The sequence below is a fragment of the Coloeus monedula genome (genome assembly GCF_965178545.1).
Source record: "Coloeus monedula genome assembly, chromosome: 4".
NCBI lineage: Eukaryota > Metazoa > Chordata > Aves > Passeriformes > Corvidae > Coloeus > Coloeus monedula.
The window spans coordinates 30,646,119-30,663,617 of NC_138784.1; the positions used below are offsets into that span (position 1 = coordinate 30,646,119).

Genomic DNA, 17,499 nt, shown 5'->3' on the forward strand with positions numbered 1-17,499 from the left:
TAACTGCAAAGCAGCATCGTTATGATAAGGATGGGGAACACGTTCCTCCCGGCAACAGTTTTTAAATTACATACAACCTCTTTTTTTGGAGTTCACATACAGATTAATATTAATATGTTGGTTCACAGCTATTCAGTGGTTTACTTATTAGCTCTGCACGCCAAATTAATGGTGGAACAGTAGGTTCTTGGGATTCTGTTCTGTTGTATTTTCACCCTCCTTCCTTTATTCCAGCAATGCAGCATGCTCTATTATACAGTACTTGGGTTTTCAGAAAATCTGAGCTCTTACTCTTTGTAACCATGAATGCTCCTTGGCGGGGCATTTTGCCTTGCTCTCTGCTGGTGTCTTGGGATGCTTAATTCTTTGAGGGTTTCTGAGGTGCTGCTGAGCTTCAGATGAGTTTTTGGATTATTAATGCTGAGCAGCCGCTGGATGATTGATTGGGTCCCCACTGATTCTTTGTACGGCTTTGGCAAGGAGTAAGCTGAATTTGGAGGGTGAGGCTACAGGCTGTGGGCACAGGAAGGGGAAGCACACATCCCTAAAGTAATCTCAAGGGTCCCCATGTCTGAGACAATTTCTGTTTGCAATTCTTCTCCCACGTCCTTCTCACTTTGGCATCATGATTGCAAAAGCACCAAAGGACCCCCTGGTTTTGACCATGGCACCCTCTGACTCCTTCAGGTCACCTTCTCTTCCTGATCATGTATGTCCTGGGTCTGGTGGGTCCCTCTACCCTTAAAGCTGGGACAGTCCTGTGAGGAAGGATTTCTGAAGGATTTCTGTGGTCACAGATGTGGTTCAGGCTAGTACAACCTGTCTAGCTATAACCACTCAATGGCCAAAGGGCTTGCAAGAAACTCCTACCAAAAGTGGCATCAAAGAGTTAGGACACCATCAAAACCACCACAAGATGACCAGTACAGGTTTAGTCATTTTCTATTTCCAAGCAGGTGTGTATGCTTTCAAATATGTGTGAAGTGAATCTGTAACATTGGTTTATGTGTGGATCTTGTCTAAAAAATATGAGAGAGAGAAATTCAACGAAGAGCGGTAATTTAGGAAAGTGAGGCATCTGAGAGTTTGAAGAACATTTTGTTGGTGGTAGCAATAATGAAAATGTGAAAACACAAGACACACTTTGAGAACTAAGTATACCCTCCAAATTTGTTGTTTCTTTTCTATATTTACTTCTCATTCTTCTCAAACATGAGCACACATTTAAGCTTATATCAATACGGTAAGCCAGACAGACCAAGTAGCATCTGCAGTGAGATCAACTAATACCTGTGATGAGGCCAGATAGCACAGAAAACAATGTTAGCTTAGTATCTTCACTTTGGCTTAGATGCTTGTGCGTTCTGACTCCATCTGAACCTATCCATTGCTTACACAGCCCAGTTGCTGTTCTGTATTGTTTGACATTTTAACAAGGCAGGAATGAATTTAAAATGTTTTTGAAAGATTGCTATTTTCATTTCTGCTGAAAAGTCTTTGAAGGACTTTCCAGGTCAGTTTTGACATTTTTTCTGTGCTGGTTACATTTGACTCCTGTGAGATAGCAGCTGAAATCTATTCATTATGAATGAATAAATCAGAAAGTCATCATTCACCAGTAGTGTGTGTGGTGTGTGCATGCACATATGTAACAAGCAGGAGCTGTTTACAACATGTTCAAGGTCCTCTTCTGTTTTGTTTACTGTTGAGGCTTTTCAAAGGAACCTTTTTGTGGCGGTCTCGGCAGCAATTCATGCAGTTAGGAACAGCGCACTTGTAAAACCACAAGTTAAACAGCGTGGAAGGGAGCACTTTCCAGCAGCAGTTAAAGCCATGCCCCAGCTCCGGGCTGGATCACCAGGCACCCCAACTATCCTGTGTTCCTCTTGATGCCAAAAGCAGCCAGCAGCTGGTGCAGCTCCATTGGCTTTATCGCCAACTTGTGTCATGAGCACAGGGCTACTGAGGCCCCCAGCTCGTTACTGAGCAGCAGGAGAAGCTGAACCATGTACTTAAAAGCAAAATGTGGAGCAGAGTAAAGCTACAAGCACAGGCACATATCAAAATGGCTACAGTAGGTAGCTACCTGCCATGCTCCATGGGAAAAGGCAGGGCCTTCAGCCTTGCCAGCAAAGCCATGCTGCTGCAGAGCTTGGTTTTGTTGCAGCCAGGCACTGCTGGGCTGCTCATGCCGTCTGGCTACATCCTGTTTTCGTTGCATTTGCCAATAGGGTGAGTAATGCCAGCGACTGACAGAGCAGCTGGCACCAAGTGTGCTGTGCTGGCTTTTCATCTCTAATTACCCCCTTACACTGGGCTGTCTAGCTGTTAAATTATCTGTCATGAACATGTCCGAGTATAGTCAGTCATGGGCCTTCTGCTATCCTTGATTCTTCCTTTGTGGGGCAAAAATTCTGCCTAGGATGAATAGATATTTATGTTTCAGGGGGTTGGTTTTATTTTTTCTCATACTTATTTGTGTTGGAGATGGCTGGGGATACAGAGCTAGGTGCTGATATTGTAGGTGCTATTCCTGCAGTACTGCAAAGGTGTATTCATGTTTACGAGAGAGAAAAAGAGAAAGGTTTTACAGTGCTTCCCAAGGATGCTTTGAATCTTGGCTTCTTTTAGTCTCTCCTGGAAATTCATGCTGCATCTGGAAACTGCTAAAGACCCTTTTAGATCTCAAAAAGGAAGAAAAAAAGGTACAATTCTGCAATACCATGACATGCAGATCTACACGTACTGACCTAATTGAAAGTGTAACTACAGAATATTTGCCCTTGGCTGAATTAGACATCATGCTATATCCCTCTTTCTAGTCAATGCAATAGCATGTAGCCGGCCTGCTATTTCCTGTGTGTGGGCATTGCTTGTGCCCCAGAGACTCTGGCCTTTGCTGTGGGTGATCCTTGCTCTCTTTCCCCTATTAGGTCCATGGGAAATGCATGTGCAAGCACAACACCGCAGGGTCCCACTGCCAGCACTGCGCCCCGCTCTACAATGACCAGCCTTGGCAGGCTGCCGACGGCAAAACCGGAGCCCCCAAAGAGTGTCAGTGTAAGTAGCCAGTCAGGAACGGTGTCTCCAGAGCCTCTGTCAGAGTGGAATCCTTCCTCCATGCGTGCCTCTCTCCCATCTGTCCAAGAGGCAGCACATCCTGCGGTGGGTGGGTGCTCTCCAAGCAGCTCAGTGAGTGAAGAGCCACTGCCACGCCCCTGCCCAGCACCCACCACATGTTTGTGTGGCAAGGACAGCCCTGTTTGCACAGCCTCTCATGTGGAAATCCTCACGAGACCATGATGTCTGTTGGTTTGGCCTTTCTCTGGGACCCAAGTGCATCTCCTGGAGATATGGTCTGCTGCTGTGGGCAGACTGCAAGCTGCCCAGGGTACCTTGGAGGTGACAAGGGGCCAGATTTTTCCCCTCCATAGACACCACTGACAAACATGTTTGCAGGAGGTATGGCTTTCTGCTGCTGGATGTGGGCTCTGCTTACCCCTAGGCACTGAGAGTGGGAGGAGCCTTGGGCTCTGGAGGTTTGAGGATTAGTTGTGCAGTGCCAAGGAGGATACTTAGGGTGAGGGCTGGAAGCAGGGGAATGCAGATGTCATGGGGCCGTCTGCTTCAGTAACAGCAGCAGTCCAGTCAGAAGGGCGCTGAGGACTAACCACACCATCCCTCACACACCTCTCCTCCACCTGCCTTTTTTCTCCATCAGCGGCAGGGAACATCCTGACAGCATGCTCATGGCAGATGTTGTATAGGGCAGTGCTGATTTCTAAAGCTGAGATGGAAAGATCCTTCCTCAGCACGACCCATGAATGTAGGAGTCTCTCTGTCCTGGCCTGACCACCTGTGGCTGCCCTTGTACTGGAAAAGCTGTGTTGGAAATAAAAGAGTTAAAGAAAATACTTTTTCTTAAATGTTATCTCCAGATGTTGGGAAGTGTGGATGAAAATGTAGTGATACTTCATGCATCTGAATGAATAACAGGTTCATAGGTCAAGTCCCCATTCCAAAATGTGGTTTGAGTTTTTGTGTCTCTTTTCTCTAAATCACTGTGTGTCACTGCCTTAATGAGTCTTTCTGTTCCCTTTGGTTTGTCCCCAGCGTGCAAGTGTAATGGGCATGCCGACACTTGTCATTTTGACATGGATGCGTGGCTGGCATCGGGCAATCGCAGTGGCGGTGTCTGCGACAACTGTCAGCACAACACAGAAGGGCAGCACTGCCAGCGCTGCAAGCTGGGCTTCTACCGTGACCTCAGGAAGCCCTTCTCTGCCCCAGACGCCTGCAAACGTAAGTCAGCCACCTTGTACTAGTGAAGGGCTTCTCAAGTGGGAAGGTATCAAATGAAAGGTGAGATCTTCTTGCCCCTCCCTGGAGGAATCTTCTTGCTTCAGTGAACGACAGGGAGCTCTTGGAATTCTCTTTGTGATACTACTTGCAAAAAGCAGTGGTGATATTTGCAGGGTGAAAGTCTGCAGATGCTGTTGATAAATCCATCCCAAGGATCCCTGTAGCCTGAGGACAGGGGAAGAGAGATGATTCATTTACTTTCTCCTATTGCTATTTTTGGAGAGGAAAACTGCATCTTGTTTTCATGCTTTCCTTGTTTGGTGATTGTTGCAACCTCAGAATCAGGTTCCTCAGCCAGCAGGGGTGCAGCCAATAAATAGCATTGCCCACCAGTTCATGTTCACAGCAGCAGCAGGTGGGTATGGAAGGACAGACAGGAAAACAAGTGATATTCCAGGAGGTGGGACACTGAGGAGGCAAGACTACAGGCACTGATTCAGGCACATGTGAAATTAAATCTTTCCCATGCAAAGAAGCAATCCAAAAGTCACACTCCCCAGGGACCACTGTGAGGATGGTGACTCACCATGGGGGACTCCAGATCCCCAGATCATGCTGAGAACATTATACTGGTCAGCTAAATATGAGGTGCAGGCATGCCCTCCTCTCTGAGCCTACAGCTGCCCACTGGCTTCACCACATTTCTCCTCGCTGACTCACTTACTGTGAGGGGGACCTTCATAAGTGACAGAAAGAAATCCAGCTGACACCCTGCCTGTGTCTTTTGAGGAGACATTGAGCACATCTCTCTCCTCTCAGGGAGAAGTACCTGCATGTAAAGGAAGAGGAAACCCTCCTGCAGCGGGGAGCTGCACCCCAGGCTGGGAGGGTGGTGAGGTTTCACTTTTTTCATTGAGGTCTCGTGGGGAACAGCTGGTTTTGTCCCTCTCCCTTGCTGCATGTCATCCTCATGAGATTCCCAGCAGCCCCACCAGTTTGTTGCAGGGGTCCTCCTCCTCTCCACCTTTAACTCATTGCAAGGAGGGGCAGCAACAGCTGAACTGCCTGTCTTACGATCCTAGTTCTCTGTGGAAATAGAATTGATCACAGTTCCCCATTGCTTGTGTAAATAATTACTTCACTGCTGTACACAATTATTTTTTTTAAAAAGTGAATTTAATGACTTTAAAAGGTTCATTACCTACTTGTATACATCAAAGTTCTAAGTCTCCTCTGAAACATCAGATGCTTTTTCTCCTTAATTATTGCCAGAACTTAGTCAATGAACTTTTGGGTTGGAGTCTCATTAGTAAAAAAACAGGTTTAAGTATTGCATTTAGACTCAAAGCAGAGGCTATATGGTTTTTTCTAACTCATTGATTCATCCTTGCTGAATAAAAAAAACCCTAATAGGATTAATTGACTGCTGGTAGATAATGCAGAACAGAAGATGGAAATAAATTCTACATGGGACCCTCAAGCTCTGAAACATCATTGTACTGTGGTTCTGCTACCTTTGCTAGGGTTATAATTCCTGCTATACTTTATGGTCCAGCTCCCATCAGGGAAGCTGAGGCCATTGAAGACAAGTGAAGTTTTGGCACTGAGTTGAGTGCAATTTTCTGGACACCTAAAAACACCACCCTTCACCTTGAAAGCAGTAAAAGTGGCCTCCATCTCCTCTGTCACCTCATTCAGTCCATTGAGGGGATGGAATTTCATGAAGGACTCACTGTAGGCTCGTCCTTGTGCCAGAATGCCCAGTCCATAATCTGTGGCTGTTTGCAGGGTTCAAGAGAAAGTCAAATGGCACCTCCTGGGCTGGCCAGCACAGAGCCTCCTTCCTTGCAAAGCCAGACGGAAACAAGAGGTCTCAGGACATACTGCTGCAAAAACAGCCCCAGCTCGAAGGGAAGGCTGCCAACCCTGTGCATGTGCCTGTGTGCAAGTCAGGCCACTGCTAAAGAAGTCAGGGAGTACATCACGTCATTAGCTATACGTTAGCCAAATTCCAGGGTTCTTGATTAAAAAGTTTCTCCCTGCCTTTATGAGCCAGAGGAAGCTGTGGATATTAGATGATTAATGAGTATTTTTGTTGACATATGCCAGTTCTTGGTTCTCTTGGCTTTCTGCATTCATCTCTGAATCACTGGCCCATGGCATTCCACTTTCCACATTAGAAAAAAAAAAAAGTGTGCCCCCATGACTCTTTCATGCAACAATCCAGCTGTACGGACCACTAGGTATTCATGAACTCTGGTATTTAAAAGCCAAAGATAACATATATTTAACAAGAACTGTAAGATACTCTTGAGTATAGTCAGAAAAAGTTTACATTTATTTACCTTCTGTATTAAATACATCTACTTCATTGCTTTTTTTCCCCCCACATTTATGAATTGCAGAGCATGATACTCCCTCAAGTATCTGAGGAAGACAACTTCTGCTAGTACAAACTGAATTCCACAAATATAGGGATTATCTGAATGCTTTCTTTTCAGAGACCCTGTTACTACAAACTCCCAGATGATTTCTCTCTGGGCTTTTCAAACCCTCACCAATGCACTCCTCCCTAAGACCCCTTCACCTTTTCACTTCTGGTCTCCTGCTGCCAGGAATGCTCCCTGCACCCAGGGACCCAGCATCCCATGGGGGAGATGGCAGCTGCAGGACCATAGAAAATGACTAATGACTGTTAAATTAAATCATATAAGATCAATTGCAGCCTATGCCTGGAACATTTCCAAGGACCATGCCATGGTCTGCAATAACAAGGGACGTGCGTGGAGCCCTATTATTCTTTCTTGGGAAGGCCATGGCATTGCCTGTTTGCTTCTGGCTCAAGACACCATTATTATTCAACCGCTGAAAATTTAAAAATACCTAGGTCAAAGTAAATAAAGGAGTTGTTAAGCGATAATCTTTAAGGATACTTAAAAGATTCTTGTAGGCAAAGACTGTATACAGTATTTGCTCAGGCGTAGGTGTGTACCTGAAAAATGAGACATTCTGATGTTTAAAACACCAACCTGATGACTCTTTCCCTCTGCCATACCTATGAGTCCTTTTCTTTCCAACCTCATGAGTTTTTAAGCCTCAGCTACAGTACAGTTGCAGACAATAAAATCTAGTGTTATAATTGCCAAGATTATTTTGCTTTGCAACTGTAGGGTTTTGAGGGTAAATATTTGTCATTTCCAACGATTAGCTGGCAGCCGGAGAAACCACAACAGTATCACCAATCCAGGGCAGGGAAATCCAGTTCTGCTGGAATCCCACTCACTGATTTTCCATCCCAGTCAGCACATGCAATGCCAGGACAGGCAGCTGTTAATTCATATGTGCATGGAAGTCATGTGCAGAATACTGCTACGTAGTACAGGCTGGTAAATTGGCATTTTTAGCAATGCTGCTTACAAATCAAAAAGAAAGCAAAAAGGTCAAGCTTGTGGAAGGTTTCTCTTGATCCAGTGCTGGGGCCCAGCCATTCTCTCTCAAGAGCTCCCTTGGCCGTGGAAACACCCAGCCTCTCCGGTGAGGTGGCTGTGGCACAGGAGACAGGTGCTGAGCAGAAGCCTCGCACTGAGAGTCTCACACTCTGCATCTGTGCATCCACAAAGAAATGCCATCCAACACCATCTGTAGCTGCTTTATCTGCTGCTCAGCTGCTCCTCTCACCTTCCTGGACATGGGTCTCCTACTACCTGTGCTACAGTGAGGTGCAGATTGTGTGGAAGGAGGAAAATGGGGTCAAAAACCAACACAGCACAGCTGCCCATGAGGGACCAGTAGCTCCGACTTTCAAACACTGTATAATCAGTCCTGCAATCTTTTTCTTCCTACCCTTGCCATAGTATGGAAGCACTCCATCCTGCTTCCATTCATTTCTTTCAAATGTGTTACAACACCCTCACATTTGAGCTCTAGAGCTTCATTTCTGTGCTTGGTGCATAGTGATGGGCTTCACTTTATGTCTGCATTGCTCAGCAAGTTCCCACTGCAGCCCATCACAAACATTTTCCGTGCTGAAAATTTGCCACCCAAACCATTCAGATTAATGCCACTTAGTGTCATCCTGGGCCTTCACCCAAGGTCCAAGAGCAAAAACCTTCAATTTGCCAGCCACAGTTAGAAAGCAGATTGACACCTTGGTGGCTCATTGAGGAGTTGCCAGGAAGGATGGGATCCATGGAAGTGTTTATGCAGGCCTGTTAGAAATTACCAGCCTTTACAACACATCTCTTTGTGGCTTTTATTAAAACGTATAGCCAACTACATGCTCATTTTTAGTTGTCTTTTTAATTGCCTATGGGTTTGCTGCTCTTTTTCATAAAAACTTTTGTAACATTAATATTCTTGCTTCACCATAGTGTTGCCACTGATGTTAAATTTTCCATTAAAAAAAAATGTGTAAAAGAATTGTCTAAAACATAAAAGCTCCAAGCCCAGTGGGTTGTGTGTAAAATTCAGCTGAAACCTGACCAAAACAGGACCAAATCTCTTGCTGAGCAGTGGGTTTATCTCATTAACTGGAGGAGAACTGAAGAGCCTTAAGTGCGTGATATTTCCCCTGAAGGGCCTGAGGAATGCCAGAAATACCCACCTCATCTAGTAGGAAAAAAGAGCATTTGGCTGTATGTATCAGGTGTAAAACACTTCACAGGCTTCAGGAGAAAGGTATGCAAGTCTCAGTGTGCGCTCTTGAAAACTATGCTATTAAAGGTACCAGAGTTCACTGCCTGCAGCTACTTACGCAGGTTGTGGAGAGGCTTTCTAATCTTTTAATTTTATGTAATTATATTTGTTTGGGAATGGGAAGGGTGGGGAAAATTTGGGGATTACCTTGGCAAAGATGTTGGAATCATAGTCGCCTCTAAGTTAACTGCCAATATTAATCTATCCTTTAATATTTTGTAACTATACTCCAGGTATGTCAGATTCCTGAAACCACAAAAATGTTGTTAGAGCAAAATCAAATGTATGTGTGCAGCAATAAGTATTTTAAGAGAAAAATATATCGTGTTGCCTGTAGTGGCTTTCCTGCTCTATTGCCTTCACAGCTGCAAAATAGAAAGATTGGCATGGAAAGAGGGCTTCGGTGGATGGATGCCGTGTTTTTTCCACAGGGTCCCTCGCGGACACACTCAGGCGGCGCTCTGCCAGCGCCCTCGCCCGCACACGATCTCACCTTCGCAGGCAGTGGCGAGCAGCCACTCACACACACAGTCTGTGCACGAACCGGAGACGAAGAGGCGAGAGGGGTCCTCTGCATGCAGCTCCAAGGGGTTTAATGACACCAACACACCCGAAGGAAGCAGGGACAAAGAACCAAGAATGACACGTGCACATGGTTTTATCCCAAAGGGTCCCGGGGTGGGCAAAGCATCAGAAGCCAATGGTCTGAGGGCTAGGGGGCAGAGGCAAGGGTGAGTGACATAACAGGAGCCAATGGGAGAAGGGATGGGAGGGGGAGAGAGTCAGTGATCAGTGGAATCTTGGTGAAGAGAGAACTTTCTAGCACAGAGGTTTACCCAGAGAGCACTTGCAAAGCAATGTGGGGGTGTGAAGTGGACTTTGCCACTGCAACAGATTGGTATTAGAATTTAGTGAAAATATTCCCTACAGATAACATGTTCTCAGGAAACCAAAATTTTATGTAAATGAAGCTTTGGGCTAAAGTCTTTCAGCAGGGGACTTTTTGCCATAGTGTGTAAAGCTGACCATACTATGTCCTGGTCAGAGGGGAGAAGAGCACAAGTCACCCAGCTACTGGTCCTGTGGGTCACCGCATCGCCTGCTGACCTGGTCAGAGGTTTGGCTCATGCGTTTAATAACTGTATTTCTGTTCTTTGAAAATATTAACCTCTTTGGGGGAAAGTAGTCTTGTAAAAAACATAAATTACATTTATGAAAAAAAACCCTCTAATGAGTAGGTAAGGAATACTTCATACCACCTATTTTAGGGCATCCTTTCTGAGAACGGTACCAGTACACTTCTAGTGCATTGTTCTGATGCAAGGGTCTGTGAGGGAGGAAAGAGAGCAGCTGGCATTTCTGACATGCACTCTGAAAACCTGTGTCCTGGAGAATATGCAAAAGCCTATCTCTGAGCTGTCCGTTTCCTCATTCTTTTTTCCTAAGGTTTTTAAATGATGGCTTTAAAAATCAGATAGAGACAGAGGAATACTTTTTGCTCAGCCTCCACTTTAATTAAAATGATGTTCTGAGGGGTTTTTTAACCTCCTGGGTGCAAGACAGTTGTTATTACTTTAAAAAGCAATTATGCTCTGATTCATTTTTGCAGTGAAGCACCCGCAGCTGCTTAAACATCACAGTGAAGCAGGCGCATCCCTGGGTACTTGGCCGGATTAGAATCCAGATGCTGCAAGGAAAGTAATAAAGGCCTGTTTGGCAAAACATAACACGACACCAGGGTAGCTTGACTAATTAAAATAGCTCATGAAAGTTAAAATTCTACAGATTCCAAAGGGAGACTGCTCAGATTTATATGGGTGAGAGAAAAAAAAGCCCAGAAACCCAGCGGTGTCCCTAGGCTTAGAGGTGGTTTTTGCAGGCATCTCCTGCGATTTTGTGATGCCGAGCTTGTGCACTCACAGATGCTCCGTCCCTCACGGTGTCCCTCCCCTGCAGCTTGCTCCTGCCACCCCATGGGATCGGCCGTGCTCCCCCTGGGCCCCCGCACCTTCTGTGACCCCAGCACTGGCGACTGCCCCTGCAAGCCCGGCGTGGCAGGGCCCCGCTGTGACCACTGCCTCCCTGGCTACTGGGGCTTCGGTGCCTACGGCTGCCGCCCCTGCGACTGTGCCCGCAGCTGCGACCCCCTCACCGGTGACTGCCACAGTAGCAGGTGAGTTGGGGGGTCTTGGCCACCCCCTCCCAGCCTCACCGTACCTCTGTGATCTCTGTTCCAGGGAAAGCACTATTTACACATGGCAAGCAGGCTGAAAAGTATCCATTATGTAAAATACTTGGGGTTTGGTATGGCCAAGAAGTGGGGATAGAGTGGAAGCTGAGGCTGTGGTTCCCCTGGGTACCTGGCACACTGTGGCAGGGCACCTGCAATGTTGGAATTTTTGTTCTCAGTGCTGGTGTTAATGTAGCGGGTGTTTTCTATAACCTTCACAGTTGTTTCCTCTCCACAAGCAAAATATGGGCCTCCGGGACATCTGAGTGAGAGGAGACCAAAGGCTTAATATTGCTGTTGTAACTCAGCTTGTGTTGACTGTGCTGGGCTTGGAGTCAAGCTCTGACTTTTAGAAGACTGCACATTTTAATAATACCCCACTCTCCAAATCTGACATGTTGCTTTTTTTACCAGACTGAAGATATTTGTGGTATATAAATCCTTATAACATATTTAAACCCAAAATGGATTCATGATCCTCTCTGACAACAATCCACCTGTTCACCTTTCAAAACTGCCTCTTGCCATCATCAAGACACACAGTCACATTGTACCTGGAGGATGGGTTGGTAGTAGGATGGCCCTGCTTTCTGCTGGCTCCTAGAGGAAGGTTGACCATCTCCCTTTCCCCTCAACAGCTCAGACGTGACCTGGCACAATGAAGCACCTCCTTTCCAGGCAGTGCTCAACGAGAGCGAGCCCACCTGGGGCTGGGAGGATGAGCAGGGCTTCTCGGCACTGCGGCACTCTGGTAGGACTGTGGCTTTGCACGTGTTTCACCTGCCCTATCCCTCCTGCCAGCAGCCAGTGCAGATTTAGTCTTCTGCACTGGCTTGTAGTTAGCACCCTGGCAGTTGCAGGGGGGAATGGACATTCCCCCACTACCATGTGGAGGAATGTCTTTGTGACCACCTCCTTCCCCTCCAAGAGCCAGAGGAACCTTATGGCTCATCCAATCAATGCAAGGGTGTGCAAACCCCTTAGGCGGATGCTCCGTGCTGAATGCCTGCACCCAGCATTTAGCTGTTGTAAGGCAAGAATTTGCAGTCCCAGCTCTGAATTTCAAGGCTGAATACCCTCATGAATTTCAAGGCTGAATATCCTCACATTTTACTTGACCATCATGTTTTAAAGGAATCCTTATATTCCCTAAAACTCAACAAACCAGCAACTCTTTTTAAAGGGTGGGGTTTGGCCCTTCACTAGCAGGTAGTTAGGGGATTTCTAGCTCACAATTTATTTCCCCAATACCCACAACAATTTTGGCATCACTTGCAGCTTATGATGCAATTTGAGACGGCCTAGCATGCAGCGGGGGAAGTTACCTCCCTCCTGTGTTCCCAGCCCGGGGAGGTGCATGAAGGTTGGTGCGAGGCAGGCTGGCCCCGTGGGGCAGCATCAAGCTGTCCTCCCTTGCAGCCGCTGCATGCAAGCAGGCAAGCGTCATTTCCTCCATTTTCAGAGAGCGGCTTGATAATATCTCGAAGATACAATAATTGAGTTAATTGAGGGGAAAGCTCCATCATTTGTCTGGGCGACTTCATTTTAAACGTAAATAAGTATATCATGTTATTCTTTGTTCTAAGATCACGGAAGTCATTAATCTGCCTTAACCTCTGCAACATTTCCTTTTGAAATTTTGTCTGGTACATTGCGGTGTGGAAAATACCAGAGAGAAAGATACGCATGTTATTTGCATCCCAAGGCAAAATAATAAGGCCTTTGTTTTCCTTCTCTTCTAATTGTAAACAAGGAGTAATTGCCCTTGGACTAGGATTCTGTATTCACTCTCAGTCTGAAAAGAGTTGCAAATTTGGCTTTTTTGCATGAGGCTTGTGGACCACTTGAAAAACCTCTGGCAGTTCCTGGGCTCTGCCTGCAAATGCTCCTGTCTTTTAACCACAATCCACATGCCATTTGCTTCCTTCTTTTTCCCCAGGTAAATGCGAATGTAAAGAGCAAGTTTTAGGGAATCCCAAGGTCTTCTGTGGGATGAAGTACACCTATGGTGAGTTGTGGGTGAGGTGGCTGTAAAGGGAGGTGCTGCAAGGCAGTGCAAAAGTGTATATAAAGCATGAGAGGTGCTGTGTGTGCACCGCTGCATCCTGGCAAGCCCGTGGGATACTTAGTCTAAAGGCAGATCTTCCACCAAAATGTATAGGTATCATGGTTCCAAGTCAAGGTGGGTGAAGCATCTTGTTCTGTTACCCATCTCTCTTGCTGTCAAAACGCCCTTGTATAAAATTCATGGGAGGACAAGAGCTGGAAGTGTCCCTGGGAAACTATAAACCACTGTTACCAAAAATGGGTCACTGAAACTATGTCCGTAGATGAGGTGCCCCAATCAGAGCCTAGAAATTACTGTGCCTGAATGATACCGAACGTAAGGAGGGACTGTGATCACCATCCATGGATAAAACAATTCCAGCAGCTACTGGGAACTTCCCCCTGTCAAAAAAGTTCAGTTGTTGCAATGGGGTGATATATATTGTCTATGTGTCTCTTGGATTTACATGAATGAGGCACTTTGTTTCCCAAGACCTCCCCGGTGTATGCCAGTGAATTGCCTCTTCATACTGTGGCAGAGCAAGGAATGCTCTGTGCTGCACTCCCTTCCTTCATAAGGAATCTCTTGCAGGGGTCTCTTGCACCTGTTTCATCTCACACTGAAGTTGAAAATGCAGAGAGATAGCCCATACCTCTGCAGGCTGAGAAGCAACCCACGAAGGGGAGTTCAAGGGGCTGCCAGTTGTTGAAATGTAGCCCTGGCTTAGTGATATTAGGAAAAAATTTGATTCTGTTCTGCTTTGCTTCCCAACCATGATAGTAACTGTGTTTAATCTTGCAAAAGATAAGAAATTGAAAAAAAAAGTCACAAAACCTCAAAGTTCATAAATCTTATCTAAAGTGCGCTCAGGCTTCTCCCCCTTTCATCAGTCAACATGTGAAGGTGTCAGCTAAACTAGAGAGACAGATGAATTATGGGGCTCATCATGATCTCCAGGAGGCCACGGTGAGAGGCTGCCCCGAGCTTCCCAACATGAGTGCTGAATAAAGCACCACCATATGGCAATACCTACCAGTATAGGTTGGGTGGAGGAACTCAGCCCTGAGCCTCCACCACTCAGGGGCTCAGCAGTGGAATGCCAGGTGGTGGGAATGTGCCTGTGGGTATGGGTGAGCTCAAAATACTCCATAATTTGCCCCAGTCCCCACCAATGTCTCGCTCTCCTCCACTGAATTTGGATTTGGCAGTTCTGCAAAGCAGCAGGATGGGATGAGGCACCAGGGTGGGATGAGGGCAGGTCCTCACACCCCTGCCTACTGCCTGGGCTGTCTGGGCTGAGCCCAGCAAAGCCTCCAGGTCCATCCCTAAATCCAGTTGATTTCCAAAAGAGCTAAGGAACCCAAAGGGTTTGCTGAGCTCTGGGGGAAAATGGGACCTCATGCCCTAATGGCAGTTCCAGGGGCCATGGCCAAAACAACTGGCAGCATTTCTGCCCATGGGTGTGGGGATGTATGTGCTCTCCAGCAGCTGCTCTGATCCTGGGCTCCCCAGCAAGGAGCCCTGGGCTAACTCCACTATAACAAAGCAATTGTCCTGACTGCTTCTCTCAGACACCAGTATTAGACCAGGGAAAAAAAGAGACCACTGTAAATAGTTTGTATAGTCCTCGTTTTGAATTCCTGTCTTCCCAGTGATCAAGACAAAGATCTTGTCAGCTCATGACAAAGGCTCCCATGCAGAAGTCAGTGTGAAGATCAAGAAAGTCTTGAAATCTACAAAGCTGAAGATTCTCCGGGGCAAGAGGACACTCTACCCTGAATCCTGGACTAACAGAGGCTGCACTTGTCCCATCCTCAATCCTGGTAGGTTTGACTCCCTGAACTGTACATTTCCACCACATATACACAGATTTCATTCCCACCCCACTATCGCCTCATACCAATGAGCTGAGATTGCAGCCCAGTGTTGATTAAAAGTTATTGGCTTACATCACTTGGATTGCAACTGCAATCTCCACCAAATTGGAATTTCATAGAGAAAAACTTTGAATAGACTTTGAAACATACAATTCTCTTTATGTAGCATAGTAACAGACTTTCAGTTTGACCAGTCTCCACTCCCAGAGGGAGGGAGGTGCACATCACACCACAATTGCATGTATATCTTTCAAAGCTAAAGCTAATTTGAATCCATGAAAACACATTTAAATCTAATTTGAGTCATGATACTGTACTGAAGTTCTAATCTAGACTCAAGGGAACATTTCTCTTTGAAACTAATACAAATTTACTTCTACAAGATTCGGAAGAAATTCTCTTATGCAGTGAGACGAGAGTTCCACAGTTTTTTCCCATCTTCTTTCACTGAAATGGAGTATAACCAGTGGTGGCTAAACAGTGCATGCAGTCTCCAGTATGGACAAGGACATGCAGATTCAGCAGTGTCTTCCACAGAGCAAAATTAAGCTCCAGCTGACACACCTCTCTTTACAACTCCAAGATAAATGAGCAGTTACCAACTAATTCAGATAAAAGACTTTCTTTCCATAAGGCACATACACCACTGGGAAATTGGCAATGGAAGCATTGACTTAGGTGCTGAGACATCCCTTTCATGTGCAGCACTAGGAACTAGGGGGGACAGGGCTGTCTGTGAGGCTGGGTCATACAGTAAGGTTATTCACTGATGAGGTGTTTGCAGTCTTCTTTCATGCCTGCAGGAGTGACTGTGTCTGGTTTTGAAGGCAAGCTGCTCTGATAGCACAGCTGTAGCTAGAAAGTCTTGTCAGGTGCAAAGGTCAGATGAATCAGCAGCATTAGGTAGGGCTCTACTGTTTAAGTGCAGTAAGACTTTGGATATTGCTGGAACACCATAAATCTATAATCAAGTAGATACAGCTATTTTTTTTTTTTTCCATATGCAATGGAAACACAAGCAAGAAAGAACAGATGCAGCTGCCTTAATATGAACCTGAAGGAATGCAATGGAAGCTGTTCAAAACTGAGCCTGCAGGGCAGCCCACACCTGACACCCAGCTTTGCCACTCCACTAACTTCAGAGGAGCTTCACTGATTTTCCCCAACAGATGAAAAGACAGCATTAATCACAGAATCAATGAAGGTCTTTTAGACAACAGCAGAAAGGTGGAGATGCAACTGTCTTTAGTGATAGTCCAGGTTTCTGACACAACAAGGTGTTACTCCCTTGTTGCTTCCTTGCCAGCTCTCATGATTTACACTGCAAAGCTTGATATTGTTTTGAAATGCAGCTGCTGGTCCCATGAGTATAAATTAGTCTTAGCCTTCATGTTGAAAAGTCATGACGTTTGGTGCTAATAGGAAACCTGAAAACATCCATTGAGTGAATCTTTAAGATTCAATAATGTCAAAGAGGGAAAAAAGGATCCCAGATGTTTTTTTAATTCATTATTTTCTTTAGCTACCACATTCATTTCTGAGTCGTTGGCAATATTAGCAGATTCAACTCTCTATCACAGTAAGAGCTTATGACCTACAGGTGAATAAACCAAAAACAGCTGGATGAAAAGTCAAGCTGACATAAAACAATTTTCTGACATACAGCTATAATGGAAATCACATCTTCCAAAAATACAGAGGAGATCAAAGATAAATATAAAAGTAAGACAAATGTGGTTTTATTCTGTTTTACGGAAGTAAAGGGATACCAAAAGGAGAGTAGGCTCTTAAAGGCTCTGACAAGAAAAGAAAACTCTAAGCATTTATTAAATCTCCATGGGCTATTTTCATACGAAAAACATGCTTAAGTTCTTACAAGGGGAACCCTTTCACCACCCTTGCATACCCCCTGCTCCCCGCACACCCAGAGAGGCAGATTCTTCTTTTGGGGGACACTGAGCTGAAAGATTTAAAGGTCTTGCCTATTTGCAAGGGAACAGGAGCCCATCCCTTCCATGGCTCTGCCAAGCACAGACACAGAGAGGCAGAGAGCAGCCTGCCAGGGCAAACTGCCCAGCCTCAAGTCCTGGCTTGTGGCATCTCAGTCATTTGACTCATTTTAATTTTACAGTTCTGTAGCATCAGGTTGAAAATCTAGAAAGCCCTACACGATCAGCAATCACAGCAATATTTGTTTGCTCTCTGAGTGTGTGTACCACATTTCTGTCTCAAGGGAAATAAATTCAGGAACCCTTGAAAAGTGATGTTTGTAACAGCAAGATTGACTTGGCCAAAATCAATGTCTTGTGAAGGGCAATGGTGCCACACACATATCCTGTGTTTACTTG

The 17,499-nt window shown here is 45.6% G+C and overlaps 1 protein-coding gene across 1 annotated transcript in view; it reads left to right on the forward strand.

The window, feature by feature from the left end:
- NTN4 (netrin 4) overlaps nucleotides 1–17,499 on the forward strand; it is a 48,211-nt gene that overhangs the window by 27,765 nt on the left and 2,947 nt on the right. Inside the window, exons 4-9 of the mRNA XM_082281117.1 lie at nucleotides 2,934–3,060; nucleotides 4,114–4,302; nucleotides 10,954–11,170; nucleotides 11,866–11,978; nucleotides 13,167–13,235; nucleotides 14,927–15,097. Coding sequence (XP_082137243.1) covers nucleotides 2,934–3,060; nucleotides 4,114–4,302; nucleotides 10,954–11,170; nucleotides 11,866–11,978; nucleotides 13,167–13,235; nucleotides 14,927–15,097 — 886 coding nt within the window. The remainder of the gene's footprint in view (nucleotides 1–2,933; nucleotides 3,061–4,113; nucleotides 4,303–10,953; nucleotides 11,171–11,865; nucleotides 11,979–13,166; nucleotides 13,236–14,926; nucleotides 15,098–17,499) is intronic.